Below are 21,973 nucleotides of genomic sequence, written 5' to 3'. Positions count from 1 at the left end.
GCTGTGTTGCTTCTCCAGGGCCAGTGTCCCCACCATTTCTTGGAAACCAGAGCTCCCTGGCTCTCATATCTCAAGCTCCACCTTAGGTACCTGCCCTACTTGTGATAGCCCCCATCTTTATCATTTTTGCAATACTTGAGAGTTGAGCATCTGAAGGCAACAGCTTCCTCTGGGTGGGGAAGCGATGTCTGTGTCCATCTTTAGGGCACTCTCAGTCTGAATGCCATCCTTTGTTCTACAAGGAAGGTGGTCTTTCAGCCGGAGATAAGTTAGTTTGAGACACCGTTCTTCTCTTGCAGAATGCGGAGGTGACCAAACAGGTGTCAGTGGCCAGACAAGCCCAGGTGGATTTGGAACGGGAGAAAAAAGAGCTGGAGGATTCTTTTCAGCGCATCAGTGACCAGGCCCAGCGGAAGGTGAGTGGAAGGAGAAGTGGGTGGGAATCGAAGGGAGCTGTCCATCCGAGATGGAGGGGGCTTTGAGCGCTGCACAGAATAGAGCGCCTTGTCTTCACGGGCGGATCTGCAGGGTGGGTGGCAAGGGGCCCTGGGGGCAGGACATGATTACTCATGTGAAAGCTGTTAAAGGCATGACGTGATGAAAGGTCTGAAGTTGAGTAGGGCTCATCAGCTAAGATGAATCTCGAGGAGGTTTTGAAGTGGAAGCAGGTGGATGTCAGAGAGAGAGGATCGGCATTTACAAAGACCCACAGCCAGGAGTTGTCTGCAGCCATGCCTTGGGGTGGAGTTGGCATTAGGCGGCAGGTCCCATTGGCATAAGAGATGGCAGGTGGATAAAACAGAGTGCCTTCCGCTTAGGAGCAGGGGCTTTCACACTTTTCTGTGTCCCAAAGTAAAAACAGCATCTAATGGAGGACTTTCCTGGCAGTCCAGTGGTTAAGACTCTGTGCTTCCCGTTCAGGGGGCACGCGTTCCATCCCTGGTTGGGGTGCTACCATCCCACATGCTGCATGGTATGGCAAAAAAGTTTTAAAAAAAACTAATGAAAATCAAAGTTTCAGAGAGCAATACTTTACCTTATTATGTGGATGCATGTGGGTTATTTTTTGGCTGTGTTTATTGCATTTTAAAAAAGATGTTTGCTATGAATTCTTACTCATGGGTCACAACCTGCTCTTTGAAAAAAAACACCACTTAGAAATCAAAGAATGGGGATTGCTTCAAGATGGTGAGATAGAGTGAGTCAGCAGAATACCTACCAGGTGTTGGGATGCCTGAATTAAAAATCTGGTTCTGCTTTAATTAGTGTTATTTATGGGCTCAAGCTTGACATTTCCAGTGTGATGCTCAGTTGCTCAAGTATGTCTGATTCTTTGGGACCCCATGCTTAAAGCTCCCCCTTGACATTTCCTGTAGCTGAAAGAAAAATTATTGGTTCATTCTGACCTCTCTTGCTTCTGTATGAGAATTATATAGAGATTTCCCTGGCAGTCTAGCGGTTAAGACTCTGCACTTCTGCAGGGGGCATGGGTTCAATCCCTGGTCAGGGAGCTAAGATCCTGCATACCATGTGGCGTGGCCAAAATACAAAAAATAGCTTTAAAGAAAAACAGATTAAACAAATCTACATTTATAGCTTGGGAATTTTTTTACACGTGTTTATCCCTGGAAGCCACCACCTAGATCACAGTACTCCTGTTTTCCTTCTCTTTCAGACTCAAGAACAGACAGAAGTACTAGAGAATTTGAAGCAAGAACTTGCCACCAGCAAACAGGAACTCCAGATTGTCCAAGGCAGCCTAGAAAATTCTGCCCAGGTGAGTGTCACCTGTCTTTCCCTTCCTCATTCTCTTCCCCTTAGGCGTTGGTATTGCTGTCAGCTAGGGCTTCCCAGGTGGAGCTAGAGGAAAAGATGACACAAGAAAGGCAGGTTTGATCCCTGGGTGGGAAGATCCCCTGGAAGAGGGCATGACGACCCAGTATTCTTGCCTGGAAAATCCCGTGGACAGAGGAGCCTGGTGGGCTACAGTCCGTGGGGTCACAGAGAGTCACAACTGACGCGACTGAGCACAGCATCCATCCCCACCGGCACGTGGCCCACCTGGTCCCATCCAGGATCAGTCTGCACTTGGGGATGCAGATTCCTCGGGGGTGGGTTTGGATCTCTGGGAAGGGGACAGTTTCATTCTCCCAGCAACTCCCTCCGGGCCACTCCATCCCCATCACAGTCGGAGGCAAAATGGACCGCCCAGATCACAGACCTGGAGAAGGACCGGGACAGCCTGATGAACGCCATGGCTTGTCGAGAGGAGGAGCTGTGCGCTCTTCGGAAGCAGCTGGAGTACACACAGCTCAAACTGTCTAGCGCACAGGCAAGTAACGGGTGCTCCTGGGGCAGATCAAGTCCAGCCTCACACCCATGGGCGTTGGGTTGTGGGTATTGGTGGAGGCAGGGGGGCTGTGAAAGGGAGTTTAGGGCCTTTGGCCAGATTGTGAAGGTGAATACTCGGCGAGCATAACTTCTGATGCCTCGCACGGAGCAGATGAGAAGGGACCTGGCCGTCTCTCCCCAAGGGTGGAGGCTGGGCAGCCGTGGTCCAGCGCCATAGCCTCCTGTGCTTGGCCGCACACGCCCGCGGACAAGGTTAAAGGCTTTTTCTCTGTGTCAAGCCGTGTGGCTTGGGCCTCATGAGCCGCAGCTTGAGCTAAGGTGCCGGGAATCCCAGCTGTGTCACCGGCGGATACTGGGTGGAGGCTCATTAGGGAGGTCTGTGGCCAACCCTCACCTCCCGGCACCATCATCTCTAGGAATCTATATGCCAGCTCGAGAAGGACCAACACAAGATGCTTCTGGCTGAGTCGAGGAGGGCTGCAGAGCAGGTGGTGCAGGAGGCCCTGAGGCTGTTTGAGGAGCCCACTCTCTCGAGCTGCGCTGGATCTGCAGGTGCCCCTCCCCTCGCCCGGCTTCTGGGCGTCAGCCCCGCCCCGCCCCCCTGCCCCGATCCTTGTGTTGTCGTTGAACTCCGTGTGACCCTGACTCAGGCTCCCAGCACAGCTGTGTGTTAGGATCGCCAGGGGATGCCTAGGCCCCACCCCCGAGGATCTGTAAAATGGGCAGTGTAGCAGCCCGCGGCCTGGCAGTGAGGCTTTCCACACCCCCAGCCACCTCCCCCAAGGTGGGACACCTACGGCTTTAGTCATGGATCACACCTGTGAAATGTGGGCGCTGTGGCCTGCAAGCCCTTCTAAATGCCAGGAGGGGGAGGGACAGACAGCCCTGTGTGCCTCTGCGGAGAACAGTGTGGTCTCAATCCAGTCATGGCTGCTGTGAGCTTAGACAGGGAAGCATCTTCCTTAAGCACAGAGGGGCAGAAGTGATACCCTCCCCCCGCGCACCCCCAAGAGTCACAGGCGTGAGCAAGGGTCGGCTCCGCCAGCCCCCGGAGTCCTCAGGGCATGCACTGGAGTCAGAGGGGGCCCCTATCACGAGAGGATGGGGTGTACATTAGACAGAAGAGCATCCAGGCCCTGGGGGTTCTGGGAAGGCATGGATAGCCATGAATAGATTCCAGCTTGTTCTGAAGCAGAGGGAACTTATTGGCAAAGTCCTGTGAGGTCCCATTGAGGACAAGGCAGAAGGGAGGGAGCAAATGATTTTTAGTATCAACTAGAAAGGTCTCAATTTGGTGAAGTATTTCAAGAAAGACTAGGATATCTTGTTCAGCAGGGGACCCATTTGTAAAGAAACTCCACAGTTACAAAGGAAGGAACACGTGGGTACCTTGTTGACTGCAGAAATGCTAGGAGAGCAGGCAGCTGCGGGGGGTTCCACAGGAGATGGTGTGAGCTGGGTTTTGAAAGAAGAGGAGAAACGTGAAGGCATGGAGAGGAAGAAAAGTGGGGAATAATAACCCATAAAAACAGCCGACGTTGCGGCATGCGGGATCTTTAGTTGTGGCATGTGAATTCTTAGTTGCAGCAACTAAAGATCCCCCAGGCTGCAGTGAAGATCAGAGATCCCGTGTGGCGCAACCAAATCAAAAACAAAAATCAGAAACAGCTGCTCACTCGCTATGCGATGTGAAGGCACCATCCTCAGTGCTTTACGTGCCTCGGCCCAGCGACCCTCACCGCGATGCCGGGGGATGTACTGTTATCCCTCCTTTGTCCGGTGATGAAGCAGGTGCACGTGACCTGAGAACACAGCCAGTAGTGCTAGAACCAGGGGCTGCAACACCTGTGCAGGGAGACGGGCAAGCCTGCACTTAACCTCTTACGCGATGCAGCCTCTGTGGATCAGAGCACAAAGGCGCAGCAATGGATGGATGACTGCGTTGTGGGCAGAGCGTGAGTGTAGATTAGCCCCACAGAACCAGGGCTCTGAACTAAAGAGGAATGAGAATCCAAGAGCCTTTTGTTGTTGTTTAATTGAAGTGTAGTTGATTAACAATGTTGGGTGTGGGCTTCCCAGGTGGCGCTAGTGGTAAGGAACCCATCTGCCACTGCAGGGACCGTTAAGAAACGGGTTTGATCTGTGGGTCGGGAAGATACCCTGGAGGAGGAAATGGTAATCCACTCCAGTATTCTTGGCTGGAAAATCCTATGGACAGAGGAGCTTGGTGGGCTGCAGTTTGCAGGGCTGCAGTTTGCAAACTGCAGTTTGCAGCTTGGGGTTGCAAAGAGTTGGACACGACTTAGTGACCGAACACGAAGTTTCAGGTGGACAACAGAGTGAATCAGTTACACATACACCCTTTAAATATTTTTTTTTAAGATTCTTTTCCTATATAGGCCAATGCTTAGGGCCTTGAAAGACTTAACAGGAAGGCCTGGGTTAGATTCAATTGGCAGTGACAGGAAATGAGGGGCGGAAACGAGGCCGTGGTATGGTTGCCATGGTTCTTGGCTAAAGGACCAGATAACTCCAAAGCAGAGCCTTTGAAGCTACAATGAGAGAATCACGTATCAGTATAGCCAGTGACCTCTCCTCCCTCCCCACTCTCAGGGCAGCTCCTGCAGGGCAACACGCCTTCCCCCCCAACCCACCCGCCCCAAGGTCATCCATGAGGCAGATTAACTAATGGGGATGAAGCGAGCTGTGACTATGGCTCTGACTTCACCCTGTCTTCCCTCTCACAGATCACCTGCTGTCCAAGGTCAACTCCACTTCCAGCTGCATTGAGCAGCTGGAAAAATGCTGGAGCCAGTACCTGGCGTGCCCGGAAGGTAAGAGCTGGAGGATAAGGAGGGTATATTGCCAGCAACAGCCAGGTGACGTTCAGAAACGTTGGAACATAGCAATGACTATCGGTTCCTTCGCCCCCAGAAAAGGAGTGTGTGTGTGTCCATCTTGCAAAGTGGGGAGGAAGGAGGGACAGAAGTGACACCCTCCAGCAGGACTGAGAAAGCTCCCTTTCAACTCCTGCAGATATCAGCGGGCTCCTGCACTCGGTAACACTCCTGGCCCACCTGACCAGTGACACCATCGTTCACGGCAGCGCCACCTGCCTCAGAGCACCCCCGGAGTCGGCCGACTGTGAGTACCGAGGGGAGGGGCCGCCCCAAACGCGCAGGGAGCCAGGCGGACCTTTGAAAGTCTCTGTCGCCTTGCCTCTGCAGCTCTGATCGAGGCCTGTAAGCAGTACGGCAAGGAGACCCTCACCTATCTGTCTTTCCTGGAGGAAGAAAGAATCTTTGAGAATGCCGACAGCACAGCCATGAGGAGCTGCCTCACCAGGATCACGGCCATTAGCGAAGTATGATCAGTATTATTTATTCCTGCAGAAGGTAGTTCTTGGAGTGAGGGCTGGGGGCTTCCTTGGGAATCAGTGATGTTCTAAGCCAGTTCTTTCTGCACTTGAAACTTGATTTAAAGTAAGAGGACTGTAAAACCCGACCGCCTGATTGACTTTGCAGTTCTACCTAAGTCACTGGCTGTTAATGGAGAGTATGCTGTGTGATCGTCACTGCACAGCAGTGTCAAAGATGAATGAGCACGGCTTTCCTGTTTTCAAGGGTTTTTATCTGGTTGGGCAGGTAACACCTGAAATGAAGACAATATATTTATTCACTCACTGAGTGGTTAACACCCAGCAAATGTTGAATTTATTGAATATGCATACGAGAGAGAGCAAAACAGCTAAAAAGAGAGCAATCACTTGGGGGAGGCAGGTTCCCATGGGGGATAAGGGGGCAGTGAGACGGAGAACCTGAAATCTGTGGATGAAGGATGACCATGGTGAATGAGAAGCTGCTAATCTTTCCTTCTAGAGAGTGACATAGTCATAGGATTTTTTTTAATTTTAAAAAAAATTTTTATTTATTTGTGACCGCACTGGGTTTGTTGGCGAGCAGTGGATACTCTCTAGTTGCAGTACGTGAGCTTGTCATTGCAGTGGCATCTCATGTTTTGGAACACGGGGTCTAGGGCACGTGGGCTTCAGTAGTTGGAGCTCATGGGCTCAATAGTTGTGGTACACGGGCTTCGTTGCCCCACAGCATGTGGGGTCTTCCGAGACTAGGAATCAAGCCGGTGCCTCCTGCCTTGGCGGGCGGATTCTGAGCCACTGGCCCACCAGAGATGTCCCACGCTATGATCATTCTTGTATATATCTCCTCATGCACACACGTAAGAGTTTCTCTGTAAACCCAGGAATAGAATTACTAGGTCATAGAATGAATCTCCCATACAGAATGCCAAGTGAAAAAGTAAATCATAGAAAAATACTTGCAGTATCAGTTCAGTCACTCAGTCGTGTCCGACTCTTTGTGACCCCATGAACCACAGCACGCCAGGCCTCCCTGTCCATCAACAACTCCCAGAGTCCACCCAAATCCATGTCCATTGAGTCGGTGATGCCATCCAACCATCTCATCCTCTGTCGTCCCCTCTCCTCCTGCCCTTTCCCAGCATCAGGGTGTTTTCAAATGAGTCAGCTCTTCGCATCAGGTGGCCAAAATATTGGAGTTTCAGCTTCAACATCAGTCCTTCCAGTGAACACCCAGGACTCATCTCCTTTAGGATGGACTGGTTGGATCTCCTTGCAGTCCAAGGGACTCTCAAGAGTCTTCTCTAACACCACAGTTAAAAAGCATTAGTTCTTTAAAATCTTTATCAAATCTTTAAGAAAGCACTCAGCTTTCTTTATAGTCCAACTCTCACGATCATACGTGACTACTGGAAAAACCATAGCCTTGACTAGATGGACCTTTGTGGACAAAGTAATGTCTCTGCTTTTTAATATGCTATCTAGGTTGGTCATAACTTTCCTTCCAAGGAGTAAGCGTCTTTTAATTTCATGGCTGTAATCACCATCTGCATTGATTTTGGAGCCCAAAAAAATAAAGTCAACCACTGTTTCCCCATCTATTTCCCATGAAGTGATGGACCAGATGCCATGATCTTAGATTTCTGAATGTTGAGCTTTAAGCCAACTTTTTCACTCTTCTCTTTCACTTGCAGTATGGTTCCTTTTAAATAAAGACCAAAACATGCAATCTTTAGTTTTGCAGCCATATCCAACTCTTTGCAACCTCATGGACTACAGCCCATCAGGCTATTCTGTCCATGGGATTCTCCAGGCAGGAATACTAGAGTGGATTGCCATTTCCTTCTCCAAAACATGCAGACTCAAAGTATTGAGGATGTTTCTTAAGCTCTTCCTTAAGTTTGGGTGGTGGATAATATGGGTCATCATATTCTTGACCCACTCATATCTATTTTATACTCTTGTGTGCATAACACTTACTGTTTCTAAAGATCATAGGCTTTGCCATCAGACCAGAGTTTAGATCCCTGCTTCTCCATCTGTTAGCAGTTACTGTGGTCAAGACATTTGACCTTTCTGAGCCATGGCTTCCCATCTGTAGGAGAGTTGTAGTAACTGCCTCGTATGATTGCCCTGGAAGCAAAGTTAAATAAGGGACAGGTTGTCTGGTTGGAAGACATCATCCCCATTTGAAGATTTTTTGATGTACCTCCCAAGCAGCAAATTCAATCAATGCTACTTTGGGTGGGGTTAGGGTCTGAGCAGCTACAACTGAGTGGCCTTGTGGGGGTCAGTGGAGATGACCTTTTGGAAGGAGGTAGGTTCTGAGTGAGCACAGAGGTAGGAGGAGCGTGGGGTTGTAGAGCTCATGAGGTAGAGAGAATTCCAGACAAGCCCCCTCCCTGGCTTGCAGAAGTGTTACGTGGCGGGGCCCTCGTACCTTCTGTCATGTGAGGTTTACCAGTCTGCCACAGGAGGATAGAGAGGAAGTCTGAGGGTGGTCTCAGCGTTCATGATGCTATTCACAGGATCTCCTGCCCAGAGGCCTAGACATCAAACAGGAGGAACTGGGGGACCTGGTGGACAAGGAGATGGCTGCCACTTCCGCTGCCATTGAAGCTGCTACAGCCAGAATAGAGGTATGGGAGTGTCTGTGACATCACCTAAAGTGATGCTTTGCAACTGCTACCTGTCTGCAGCATTGCCTCTTGGGTGTATCTCAGTCATTCTCTGCAGAGCCCCCATGTGCGTGCATGCATGCTAAGTCACCTCTGTCGTGTCTGACTCTGTAGCCCATCAGGATCCTCTGTCCATGGGATTCTCCAGGCAAGAATACTGGAGTGGATAGCCATTCCCTTCTCCAGAGGATTTTCCTGACCTAGGGATCAAACCCAGGTCTCCTGCATTGCAGGCAGATTCTTTACTGTCTGAGCCACCAGGAAAGCCCCCTTCTCTGCAAAGTCCTCTAGAAAACAAACCAAAACCCAAACCCCCTAGGGTCTCTGAGAAACAGAAAATAGAAAGTTCTAGCCAAGGGAAGATGAGCAGTTTCTGTAAGGATCACACACATACTTTGGTGTCAGGCCATCCAACCTCAAGTTCCAGACTGATCACTTGCTAGTTGTAAGATTTCCAGTAAATTACGTTAACTTTGCTGAGATTCAGATTCCATCTCTGTATGATGGTGATGACACTAGTTCCTCCCTCAGAGGGAGGAAGCAGGGGTCCCCAACCTCCAAGCCACAGTCAGGTACCTCCTATCAGATCAGCAGCGGCATTAGATTAGAAATAAAGTGCACAGTAAATGTAATGCCCTTGAATCATCCTGAAACCACCACCGCCACCACCCCCTCCCCACGGCTGGTCCATGGAAAAATTACCTTCCACAAAATCGGTCCCTGGTGCCCAAAAGGTTGGGGACCGCTGTTGTAAACAGTTCGGTGTGATAATGCACAGGCGTCTCAGTGGCAGGTGCTCAATAGATCAGCAGTAGCTGTCGTCTCCGGGAAAAGCTGAGCAGGCACCTTGGACAGGTCCTCTGGTGGAAGACTCAGGCCGTCCGCCTTGGTAGGAGGACCTGCCTCAAGGACTCGATGCAGCTGCCCCTGTTGGCATGGTGCCACACTTCTCAGAATTCTGTGCCCATCAGCACAGTCCCAGGCTGTTAAGACACAGGCTGTAGGTCGCGCCAGCTGCCTCCCACTGAGTAGTTTGGAGCTCTGAGTTGTTTTCCTGACCCTCATGAGGACGTGGGTGGGCACTGCTGGGTTTCTCGGCATCTGCGGGATGTTGGACCCGAGATGAAACAGGACGCCAGTGGGTACTCAGTCTCTGTGATGTATTCGGAAACCCTGCTTCTTTTTGAATAGGAGATGCTCAGCAAATCCCGAGCTGGAGACACAGGAGTCAAACTGGAGGTGAACGAAAGGTCAGTTTGAGCGGCGTGGTTGCCCCTGGGTGATGAGGATACATCTTGTCCTGCCTTGGCTCATACCGATTAGAGTAGAACATTAAAGCTGCCACGGGGGACGGCTGAGTCTATGGAGTTGTCCGTATCGGTATGATTATTTTTCCGCCGTACCACACCCCTTGGCGTGTGGGATCCTAGTTCCTGGACCAGGGATCAAACCTGCGTCCCCAGCATTGAAAGTGCGGAGTCTCAACCACTGGACCACCAGGGAAGCCCCAGTATCAGTATTATTAGTAATACCATGACACAGCTGTTGTATTGCAGGGGAAAGGAACCCCAAGAGTCACCACTGTTCTGTTCCTTATGGAGACGATCCCCTTCCCAGTGTCCTCTCTCACCCACCTTTCCTTCAGGGCTTCACCTCCAGAATATTCTCTGCCTTCTTTCCCATCCCAGGTTTGCCTCTGTTTAGGCAGGAAAGCGAGAACAGGCTTCGGCATTGTCGTGGATCTCTGTTTTGCACCCTTGACTTTGTTGTTGTTGTTCTTGCTCTTTTGCAGAATCCTTGGTTCCTGTACCAGCCTAATGCAGGCCATTCAGATCCTGGTCGTGGCCTCGAAGGAGCTGCAGAGAGAGATAGTGGAGAGTGGCCGGGTAGGCATGGGTGAGGGCCCTGGGCAGAGCAGACGTTGGTTACACTGGTCACTGAATCCCAGCTCGCTGAGAGCCTGAGTCTACTCCCTACACCCTCAGCTAGATCTTGTGTGTGTCCAGCCATGTGCGTTCAGCTGAGGGTATAGCTGCCACTCCCATGGACGTCAGCAGATGCCATGGAAAGAAGCTGGGGCACAGCCAGGTCCCCTGAGGGCAGTGAGCCAGAGCCTCCGGCGGCAGGCTCATTCACTCCAGCCGATGTCACTGGAACCTGCTGGGGAAAAACAGTGTGCGTTGCACGTCCGAGCCCCCAGAGGAGGAAGTGAGGACTTTAGAAACTGGGCAAGTCAGAAGCACCAGCCTGGTGCCAACTTTCCATTATAGGCTCTGCCGTGCCCCTCTCTCTTCTTCTTTTTTTTTTTTTGGCTGTGCAGCATGGCAAATGGGATTTAGTTCCCTGACCAGAGATCGAACCTGCAGCCCCCTGCAGTGGAAGCTCGGAGTCCTACTGGACGCCACCAGGGAGGTCCCTGCCCTGTCTTGCTAACAGCAGTTTACTTGGGTGATTCAGACAGACTCTCCCTCCATCACTTGTTGACAGCGTCACTTCAAGTTTCTCATTCCTTTGCTGGCATCATCACCCTCTCTTTTCCTTTCTCATATCCCTGTGGGCAGCTGCTGCTCAGGAGACGGTGGTCCAGGGAGTGGGTTATGAGCCTGAAAACAGTCGTATAAGGAACAAAGCCACATCTGGTTTGGTAGTGCTTTTTATCAGTCTGAGAGCTGATTTTGTGTGTGTGCGTGCTCAGCTGTGTTTGACTCTTTACGGCCCCATGGACTGTGTAGCCTGCCAGGCTCCTCTGTCCATGGGATTTTCCAGGCAAGAATACTGGAGTGGGTTGCCATTTCCTACTCAAGGGGATCTTCCCAACCCAGGGATCAAACCCAGGTCTCCTGTGTCTCCTGGTTTGGCAGGCAGATTCTTTACTGCTAGCACCATAGTTTTCTGCCCCTAAAAGAGAACAAGGGACTGATCTAGGAGTACCTGTAGATTCTCAGGCTGTTGGGTATTCCAACAGGAATTCCAAGTAGGAATTTTTTTTTCTTTCAGTTTTATTCCGATATGATTGATGTATGATGCTGTGTACAGAGTAATTGTTTGACTTACACACATGAAGTGATTATCACAGGAAGTTTAGTGAACAGCCATCGTCTCTTATAGATGCAAAATGAGAGAAGCTGAGAAAAGCTTTTTTTTTCCTTGTGATGAGAATTGTTAGGATCTGTTCTTGAAAGTAAAGTGAAAGTGTTGGTCGCTCAGTCATGTGCGACTCTTTGCCACCCCATGGACTGTAGCATGCCATGCTCCTCTGTCTGTTGGATTCTCCAGGCATGAATACAGGAATGGGTTGCCAGTATTCAGGGGGTCTTCAGCGGATCGTCCCAGTCCCGGGATCAAACCCAGGTCTCCTGTATTGCAGGCAGATTCTTTACCATCTGAGCTACCAGGGAAGCTCTGATTTACGCTTAGTAGCTTTCATACATAATACATTGCTATATGTTCACTATATTTATCATGTTGTACATTACGTCCCTAGTACCTCTGACTGCCTTCCTCGAATTCCCACTCCTCCAATCCCTCATAAATAATTTTGTTTATAATATCTATTCACTTGGCTGCACTGGGTCTTAGTTGCGGCATATGGGATCTAGTTCTCCGACTGGGGATTGAACCTGGGCTCCTTGCACTGGGAGCGTGGAATCTTAGCCACTGGACCACCAGGGAAGCCCCAGAAATTTTTTTTTTTTAATCACTGACTGTGTACTCACTGTCCTCTTCTGGCAAATCACGAAGAGCAACTAGACTCCCCTGAAATAAGTTATTTGTATGTGAATAGTTTGTTTTTTTTGTTTTTTTAAATGTGGACTGCTTACGAAGTCTTTATTGAATTTGTTACAATATTGCTTTCGTTTTAAGTTTTGGTTTTCTGGCCACAAGGCATGTGGGGTCTTAGCTCCCCGAGCAGGGTTTGAACCTGCACGCCGTGCATTGGAAGGCGAAGTCTTAACCACTGGACCACAAGGGAAGTCCCAGTATATATTTTCTTATATATATAAGATAGAGATATTGGGATATAATGGAAATGCTATCAGCTTTGGAGTCAGAAAAGCCTAGGATTTGTTTCTGTTTATTTTCTGCGTATACTAAGTGAAAGTATTTTTGCCTCTCTGAATCTTCTCTTTCTCATCTGTAAAATGGGAATAATAATGTTCACCCCCTCAGAGTTACTGTGAAGACTGCATGGGATAATACATATAAAAAGTACCTGGCAGGTAGTGGGCACACAATAAAAGGTCACTATTATTATTTTTCTCTTCCCCAGGGTACAGCATCCCCTAAAGAGTTTTATGCCAAGAATTCTCGATGGACAGAAGGACTTATCTCAGCCGCCAAAGCTGTGGGCTGGGGAGCCACTGTCCTGGTGTAAGTATCTGTCCAATCCAGGGCTCCTCACCTTCACCCCCATTCCAGTGATCCACCCCAGGGACCAACTCAGGGGAAAAATCTGGCCCCTAGAAATGGATTGCTGATAAGGACATTAATAGAACTGAAAGTTTAGAAAGGAGTCTGGGTCTCCTGGGGCATCACAGGAGTGGGGCAGGCAGGCTGGGTTCCCGGTCTGCCAAGGTGATGGAAGTAGTCTCGGTGAGAACAGAGGGGTTACAGATGACAGTTTCATAACCCGTCTGGTCTCCTGACTCTCAAAGAGACGCAGCTGATATGGTGGTACAAGGCCGAGGGAAATTCGAGGAGCTCATGGTGTGTTCACGTGAAATTGCTGCTAGCACCGCCCAGCTTGTAGCCGCCTCCAAGGTAGGATCTGTGATGGGCTCCCCACGAGGGAGAGGGGTCCCCAGCGTCCGGATCGAATTCTTGATGATCTGAGGTGGAGCTGATGTAATAATAAAAAAGTGCACAATAAACATGATGTGCTTGAAACATCCCTGAAACCACCACCCCCCTAGCCCCCACCCTGGTCCATGGAAAAATTGTCTACCACGAAACCGGTCCCTGGTGCCAAAAAGGTTGGAAACAGCTGCCCCAGGACACTGTAAGGTCTGGGTAGGTTAGAAACCCAAACTGTGGTGCTGGCCCCAAGAACAGATGGTTTATCCAGCATCCAGGTAGGTTGAGTCTCAAATTAAAATTCTGCCTCCAGGGGTCTCCTAAAAGCCTTCGTTCAGCAGGGAGCCCCTCTACCCCGCTCTGCGCATGCACTCCTCTTGGTTTCCTCACTATTATTGCAAATGGCCTTTAAGGGTTCAGCCATGCCTACCCCTGAGCAATCATGCATTCAAGGAGCACTCAAATAAGGACAATGCCAGCCCAGTTAGCTGGTTCCCTGGCTTGGCTCTGAGGTTCCACAACCAATGTCTGCCTGTCTTCAAAAGGCTCCAGGTTCAAACCATTGCCCCAACTAATCCCAACACGAAGCTCGTCACCATCCTTCCATGGGTTGTATAGTTCCCCAGCGAGTGTTCTTTTACTCTACTTGTTTATTGTCCCAAATTGGTTTTCACAACTGGAACGCTTTATCAAAATAGAGGGGAGAGAGAAGGTGGGATGATTTGAGAGAATACCACTGAGACACATACATTGCTACATGTAGATAGCCAGTAGGAATTTGCTATATGACACAGGGAACCCAAAGCCAGTGCTCTGTGACAACCTAGAGAGGTGGGATGAGGGGAGAGATGGGAGGGGGGTTTAAGAGAGGGGGGAGGGAGGTTTTAAGGTATATAGCCATGTGTATACGTATGGCTGATTCATGTTGATGTATGGCAGAAAGCATCGCAATATTGTAATTATCCTCCAATTAAACATAAATTTTTCAAAAACTGGTTAAGTTAGAGTTCAAGGCCACCAGGCAAATAAGCCAGAAATGATTTTTGATACTAGAGAGTGATGCCAGTGTGCCCCCATAGGGAGTGATTTTTGAGAAGTTCACGGGTGGCTACGGCAGAGCGCATATAATTGTCAAGAGCCATCAGTTGACTGTTGCATGACCCTAAGTCTGCTTGGTCCTGGCAGGTGAAAGCTGATAAGAACAGCCCAAACCTGGCCCAGCTGCTGCAGGCCTCTCGGGCTGTAAACCAGGCCACCGCCGAGGTTGTGGCCTCAACCATTTCCGGCAAATCACAGATCGAGGACACAGGTAGGCTCTCAGAAGCCGAGCTTTTCTTCTCCATCATGTGTGGGTGGATACATTCTTCTCCACCATCCCAATTTCCCACAGGCCAGCTTCCAAATTCTCTCTCGTTTTTCTTTTTCGTCTTTGTACATTCCAACTTATTTTCTTGTAAGTTGAGACACCCCATGGGCATGCTATTTATAGCACTATATGGACAGGCGTTAGCTAGTTTTTCCATTGAGTCATTCCTCTGAATTCAGAGAAATGACCACCCCCCCGCCCCCAGGCACGATTGTCTGTTAGGGGAGCGGGGGTGCGGCTCTGATCCTGGTTTCCCTGTCTTCCTTCCTTCCTTACATCCATGCATCTGTTGGTAAATGACAAACCAAGCATTTCAGCAGAACACTGGCATCAGCCACTTCTCAAGTAAGTGTCAACTGGAGTATCATTCAGCAAGACCCTCCTTTTTCCATTCTTGCAGACAGCATGGACTTCTCAAGCATTACACTGACCCAGATCAAACGGCAGGAGATGGATTCCCAGGTAGGAACTCCATCAGTAAGTTGAATCAGACTATTGCCTGTGACACTGACCCCAAATATTATTTCCATGGGGAGAAGTCAGAGAGAGACTCGTGGGAGAAATGAATACAGCTATACATATCACCCCAAGAATGAACATAAATGATGCTGGAAGAAAACAGTGGAGGTGGAGATAGGTGATTAGGAAAGATCAGAATTTTAGGCGTGTAGCATTGACATATACACGCTTGTTGTTTAGTTGCTAAGTTGTGTCCGACTCTTTGCGACTCCATGGACTGTAGCCCACCAGGCTCCTCGGTCGATGGGTTTCTCCAGGCAGGAATACTGGAGTGGATTGCCATTTACTTCTCTGGGGAGCTTCCTGACCCAGGGATTGAACCCGTATCTCCTGCGTTGGCAGGCGAGTTCCTTACTGCTGAGCCCCCAGGGAAGCCCATATATATACACTACCATGTGTAAATTTAATAGCTAGTGGGAAGCTGCTATATAGCATAGGGAGCTCAGCTCAGGGCTCTGTGATGACCTATCGGAGTAGGATTGGGGGTAGGGAGGAGGTCCAAGCAGAGGGGGACACACACACACACACACACACACACACACACACACACACACACACACACACACACACACACACACACACACACACACACACACACACACACACACACACACACACACACACACACACACACACACACACCTGATTCACTTCATTGTACAGCAGAAACTAATAAACATTATAAAACAATTATACTCCAATTAAAAAAAATTTTCCTAAAGTTAATGAGAGGGAATAACCAAGAACCAACCCTTCCTTTAGTGAGATTATACCTTTTCCTGCACAGTAATAACCCTAAGTTACACCAGCATCGCAAGGAGACCAGAACTGTTGTATTTGGTTTCTTCCTGGACTTATAGGGAACTGGGATTGAAAGACGGGTTGTAACTGGATTAGAATACATCATACAGATAGACTTAACATTAGAGTTGTCCTTTTTTTTTTCCCATTTCTTTCTGTTGTTATGTATTGAGATAGAGCTGATGAACAATACTATGTTAGTTTCAGGTGTATACATAGTGGTTTGATGTTTGCATGTTACCCTGAAATGATCAACATAAGTCTAGTAACCATGTGTCTCCATACAAGTTATTACAATAATAGTGACCATATTCTTTATGCTCTATATTGCATCCCTATGACTTATTTTACGACTGGGGGTTTGTACCTCTTAATACCGTCACTTATTTCTGCCCCCCCTTCATTCTTGGAACTACTGTTCTCTGTATCTGTGAGTCTCTTTTCATGTTGTTTTGTTTTTTAGATTCCTCATATAGGAGAGATTATACAGTGTTTTTCTTTCTCTAGCCGACTTATATCACTTATAAGACCTTCTAGATCCATCCGTTTGTTGCAAATGGCAAGATTTTTTTTTTAATAGCCAAGGGTGGCTCAGCAGTAAAGAATCTGCCTGCAATGCAGGAGACCTGGAGTCGTAGGTTCAAGCCCTCGGCCGGGAAGATCCCCTGGAGGAGGAAATGGCAACCCACTCCAGTAATCGTGCCCGGAAAATTCCACAGACAGAGGAGTGTGGCAGGCTACAGTTCATGGGGTCGCAAAGAGTCAGACATGACTGAGCAACTTTCACACACATTCAGTATGTTTTTAGTTAGTGATTTATCAGAGGAATATGAGATAAGCTCTTCTCTCATTTAAGCATTGGTCATAAAGCATCATTCATTTTCAACAGAGGATCCCAGTGAGAAAGACTGTGGGATAGATGGATGAACCAGAGGGTGGAGAAATCAGAGCAGAAACAAGGGTGAAATTGAGGACTGGTTGAGCTATGGAAACAGCAGGCATAACAGAGAAGAAGTCCCAGACCACAGAGGAAAGGGATTAGTCGACGTGAGACCATTCTCAGATCCCTGCTCAAAGAAAAGGCCAACTTTCCCCACAGGTTAGGGTGCTGGAGCTGGAAAATGAACTGCAGAAGGAGCGTCAGAAACTGGGAGAGCTTCGGAAAAAGCACTACGAGCTGGCTGGGGTTGCCGAGGGCTGGGAGGAAGGTGAGCCTGGCGGGGGACCGCACAGCCCGTGGGGGTGGGGGGAGGCTGTGATGAGGGTCTTTCCCCTCCAGGAAAGCTGAACCAGGAACTTCTCCCTCCTCCCTGCACTCTCAGAGCCTCCCTTCTCTCTAGTGTTGAATGGCCTGAGAGCCCCAAACTGGGGTAGACTGTGGTGGACAGAAAGCTTTTGTAGTCACCTTTTAAAACCTAAACGTTGACTGGTGGTCACTCAGTCACCACTATTTCCTTTCAGACTTAGTTAACCTGGTTTTCTCCCCCAGGAGTTTTGTTTTGGGCCAGCATGCAGTTGAGTAGTGAATGGATGAATAGTGATTGGTGAAGACCCAGCAGACAGGGTTAGTGAGTTCCGAGCTTCCGGCTGCCTAGAACCAGTGAGAGAGCCAGCCGTGGAGAGAAATCGAAAGGGGTCAGGAGCCAGAAACAGGGTAGAGTGGAGGAAGGTTTGGCCCACCAGCCCGGGAACTCCCGGTCACCCAGAATCTGGGCAGACTGCTTTTCTGTACGGCCAAAGAGGCCAACTTGATCACAACCAAGATGGTGATTCTTGTTGGGCTCGCTGGCTCTGGGAACCCACCAGAGATGCCTCCCTGGACACGTGACCCGGGAGATGCAGTTACGATCACATGTATTTCAGAGCCCAACTTGGCACCCGTGGTTGTTGTTTAGATGAATGCATGCGTGTATGAAACACTGTGAAATGGAAGTAACTTGTCTTTTAGGAACCGAAGCACCACCATCTACACTGCAAGAAGCGAAAACCGAAAAAGAATAGTCACACCGATGCCCCACATGTCAGAGTGTAAATCCTTGCTGCCCATCGATGCGTGTGTGTGTGTGTGTGCGCGCGCGCGCGTTCTGCCCCCAGTCACGGGCAGACCCTGGGGGTCCACCCCAGGCCCACCTAGGCCTTCCAAAGATTCCTTCCACAGGGACACCCTCTGTGTTCCAGCCCGTGATCTGGGTTCTGTCACAGCCCCTCCCCCAGAGGAGGGGGGACTAGGGCCACCCCAACAGAGGGGACCTTCTTACTGGAAAGTCCTGCTTTACCCCCAAACATCTGATGTCTTTGTTGGTGGGAGGTGGGGGCGCTGCTGAGCTGGAGAGGAAAGATCTTATGCCTTTTCTCTTCTGTCTTCCTTTCAGTCTTTTCCGTTTCATCATTTGCACAAACTTGTGAGCACCGGAGGGCTGATGGATTCCAAACCGGGACCCGACCCTGAGTCTGCGCAGAGTCGGAAGCAAAGCAGAAGTGTCCTGGCAGAGAATGCCAAGGCTGTGTCCCTTCTTTTGGCAGTTCCATGGATTCCCACTGCTTCTTATGGTGGTTGGCTGGGTTGTATTTTTTTCTTTTTTCTCCCCAAGTTCTACTCACATAGCCAACTCTCTCAGGGGATCGCTCCTGAAGCCCTGGGCTATCGCGGGCCCCCTAACCACAGCAGCTCACAGCGACGGTGCTGACCAGGCTTCGCCGTGGTGCTCCCCGCCAGCCCCCGAGCCGAGTGTCCTGCTGAATGAGTGTGGGTCCACCGAGGCCACTCCCCGGGGTCAAGCGGAAGGAGAGCGAGTGCCTTGCCTTCTAAAGCTGGAGCCCAGCCGAAAGCCTCTGCCCACCTTCACAAGGGAAGGGGATGACAGAGAGAGGGAGAGGAAGGATGCACACAGCCCAGGTCTTCAGGAGTCCCACCCATCTTAGAAACTCCCCGTGACTGGGCTGAAAAACCTTTACCCCATGCTTGAACCCAGCCAGTGAGAGTTGCCACACTTCCTGCCCCCTGCCCCCAAAGGAATGTTCCATGGTCCCTTGAGTTGGCACCTCCCTTCAGACACAGGCAGGGCCCTAAGGGGGAACATGTGAGGGGTTTCCAATCCCTTTCTGCCTTGGCATCCTCTTGAATCTCAAGGAGATAGTTCCATGTTCTACCTAATCAATAGACCCAGAAGATCAGGCCACCTTGCTCCCAACAGGAAAGAACCCTGGGCTTGGTTTGGTACCTTGAATATTTATGACTAACCTCCATTAGCAGCAGCAGCAACCGCAACCTACAAAGAAAATGCTGGCAGCAGCTGAGATTTCAGCTGTGACTATGGCAAGGCGTGCATCGCTGCCCTGGGACTTCTCTCTTCAAGAGGCAGAAACAAGGTCAAGATCTGGTGTGTTAACAGTTTGAATCTCGAAGCAAGAAAGTTCTCAGAGAATCTGGGTCAGGGAAAACCAGAAGGCGGGGGGACCCCTGGCTCCGACTCCTTCCAACCACACGTCCCGGGCCCTTGCTGCCTTGCGGACGGAATGAAGGAGGAGGATGAATTAGAAGAAGGAGGCGCGTGAACGGTGTCCTGGAGATGGGCAGCCTGCCAGCACTTCTTCACCTCCAGATGGACCCCGGCGTTTAAGTGACCTTCCCATCTTGGACAGACGATGTCTTCCTTCATTTATCTGTAGCAGCTCATAGATAGTAGCCAACAAGCACGTCCCAGGACCTGTCCCCAAGGACCGTAGCTAAGTGCAGCTACGTGACAGGTTGTGAGACCCCTGTTTGATCACTGTGAATCCACTCTCCCTCCTTCCTACCCCCTGCCCATCGCCAACTCTCCCTCTCTGCATTTTCTCAGTCGGGCACCCGAAGAGCTGCCTCCCATTAGCTCAGATTATGAGACTCAGATGTGTGCTCTCCAAACTGGGCTAAAGAGGCAGCAGCTGTAGAAACTGACCGGTCTTAACGTTGACTGCTGCTTTGTGCTCGGCTATGGATATTTTTCCATCCAAGGCTCAGATGGAATGATGTGTACGTAGCATCCTTGGCCCCGCTGTACCAGTTAAGCCGATTGGTGTGTTCTCAGTGTGGGTCAGCATTTCCAAAGGTGGCTGGTCCTTGCTTCCAGCATCCCAGCCATTCAGATGATTGTGCTCCAAATTACCGAGGAGGAGAAAATCTAGTGTATTGAGCCAAGTTAGGCTTCTCTAAATGACCCTCCCTCTAAAAAGAAGCCACAGTAATTTTTAAAACTTGCACGAGTTTTTCCAGAGTAATAAAACAATTATGGAAGTACTTAAACTGGAACACAGGCTAGTTCTGTCTCCCATGAAGAAATACATGTCAGAATTGGTATAATTACTTTCATAATCACTTGACTTAGAAGCTAGCCCGTTCTCCAGCTGAAATCAAAATGTCGTACCTTGGCTGTTCTAAAAATGAGCGTGTTATTCTGGGTGTGAAACACCTTGATTAAACCATTAATCACATCCTAGGGCTAAAAATGGACCTCACAGCCTTTTAGTCAGTATCATTCGTGACTGGAGTCTCATGGGTCAGTGTAAATGGGTCACAGCAAGGCAGGACAACAACAAGGAAATAGCTTAGCGCTAATGAAATAGAGCCGTATCCATTACCTTAATTGTATAACACAGTGTCTCATCTCTAGAGTTAGGGTATGAGTGTACCTGATAAGGAAAAGAAAAAATCAAAAGACCTGCTTTTGTGGGGTTAAACTCCTGAGCATGGAGTTTAGATTGTTTGCTAATTCTGCTGCCCACGGGATCCCTAACCCAGTGGCTGGAAGAACCACTGCCCAGAGCACCCTCTCTTGGAAGTGTCTGAGCTGCCAAGGCGGACAACAGGCTTTACACCAGGTACCGTGGGGGGTCACAAGCACGTGTCATTCAGTCCGGTTGATTTGTTTCTGCCTCTTGCTAAGGAGCTGGTTCTGAGCTCACACCTGGCTGGTGCCAGCTTCTTGGCCAGCTCCTTAGTCTAGAGGGGTCTCCTGGCTCCACTTACCTTGGTCTTTAATGAGTGGTGAAGTTCTTGCTACCTTCTGCCACCTTTCCACGTCTCTGGAAATCCTTCCCGCCGATGAAAGCCTTCGGTCCTGGCATTGGCCTTCCACCTAGACCGGCTTTGCCTCTCTCTGCCATCCTCGGTCCTCCAGAGACCACACTGCCTGTCGCAAAGAAAACCACCACCTCGGGCCTGCCAGCCACCAACTCAGCAAACCGGGCCAGCTGTCTGCTGCTCACGTCTCCCAGGTCCAGACCAAACACGGGGTCAACAACCCAGACTGGTGACTCAGTCTCCTACCCCAGGAGCCAAAGCAACATGAAACAATTGGTCAAACATCGTTGGGTCCGATTCTGAGAGTAGGTGATTTCTAGACATGTCTTTCAGGTGACCCTCAACTACCTCAGGTTTGAAGGCCCTAAATTAAGCTGATTACTACTCATGGGGACAGACCGAGGAGGGTTCGGAGAAATCTTGGTGATAACGCACTTGTCTCAAACTTGCAACAAACTCTGTCACGTTTAGGTTTGCAGGGGTGGGGTTGGGTTTGTTTTTTTCTTCTGTTTTTAACCTTTTCCCCTAATTTTCCATTAGACTAGTTCCTACCAATGAATTTCATTTTTCACTGAGTGCCTACCTTCCCAGGGCAGGTAGCCACTGGCTTTGTTTCCTTCCAGCAGTACTTTTATTATGGGTATTAAGACTTTTCTTTGTATAATACATTGCATCTGTGTTTTCAATTTTTCAATAAATACTTCAACCTGGCAGTGGAGAGTATTGATGATAACTGACCAGCCAAACTGGTTTTGAGATCTGGAATTCCAATGAAAAGCCTCCATTCATATCCCAAGGTTCGCTGAAGCGTGCAACTATCACATTTCCTATGCTCCTTTATTTATTTATTGGCTGTGCTGGGTCTTTATTGCTGCCCGTGGGCTTTCTCCAGTTACAGCGAGCAGGGGCTTTTCTCTAATTGCAGTGCTCAGGCTTCTCAATGCAATGGCTTCTGGTTGCAGAGCACAGGCTCTAGAGTACATGGGCTTTAGTAGTTACAGCACACTGGCTTTGTTGCCCCAGAGTAT

At 49.5% G+C, this 21,973-nt stretch overlaps 1 protein-coding gene across 3 annotated transcripts in view; it reads left to right on the top strand.

Moving 5' to 3' along the window:
- The window catches only part of HIP1 (huntingtin interacting protein 1), a 135,313-nt gene extending 113,655 nt beyond the window's left edge, over positions 1-21,658 (top strand). For all 3 annotated transcript variants that reach the window (XM_043454757.1, XM_043454756.1, XM_043454758.1), the window contains exons 16-32: positions 300-416; positions 1,676-1,777; positions 2,189-2,332; positions 2,769-2,904; positions 5,100-5,186; positions 5,389-5,496; positions 5,580-5,716; positions 8,257-8,367; positions 9,598-9,656; positions 10,199-10,292; positions 12,677-12,777; positions 13,062-13,167; positions 14,386-14,509; positions 14,967-15,028; positions 16,986-17,094; positions 17,835-17,914; positions 18,259-21,658. In XM_043454757.1, the coding sequence (XP_043310692.1) occupies positions 300-416; positions 1,676-1,777; positions 2,189-2,332; positions 2,769-2,904; positions 5,100-5,186; positions 5,389-5,496; positions 5,580-5,716; positions 8,257-8,367; positions 9,598-9,656; positions 10,199-10,292; positions 12,677-12,777; positions 13,062-13,167; positions 14,386-14,509; positions 14,967-15,028; positions 16,986-17,094; positions 17,835-17,887 (1,650 nt within the window). In that variant the 3' untranslated portion in view covers positions 17,888-17,914; positions 18,259-21,658. The remainder of the gene's footprint in view (positions 1-299; positions 417-1,675; positions 1,778-2,188; positions 2,333-2,768; positions 2,905-5,099; positions 5,187-5,388; positions 5,497-5,579; positions 5,717-8,256; positions 8,368-9,597; positions 9,657-10,198; positions 10,293-12,676; positions 12,778-13,061; positions 13,168-14,385; positions 14,510-14,966; positions 15,029-16,985; positions 17,095-17,834; positions 17,915-18,258) is intronic.
- Positions 21,659-21,973: the final 315 nt, after the last annotated feature.

This window comes from Cervus canadensis, chromosome 32, assembly GCF_019320065.1.
Source record: "Cervus canadensis isolate Bull #8, Minnesota chromosome 32, ASM1932006v1, whole genome shotgun sequence".
In the NCBI taxonomy this organism is placed as follows: domain Eukaryota; kingdom Metazoa; phylum Chordata; class Mammalia; order Artiodactyla; family Cervidae; genus Cervus; species Cervus canadensis.
The sequence above is the reverse complement of the archived record's forward strand: the minus strand, read 5'-3'. Positions and strand labels throughout refer to the sequence as shown.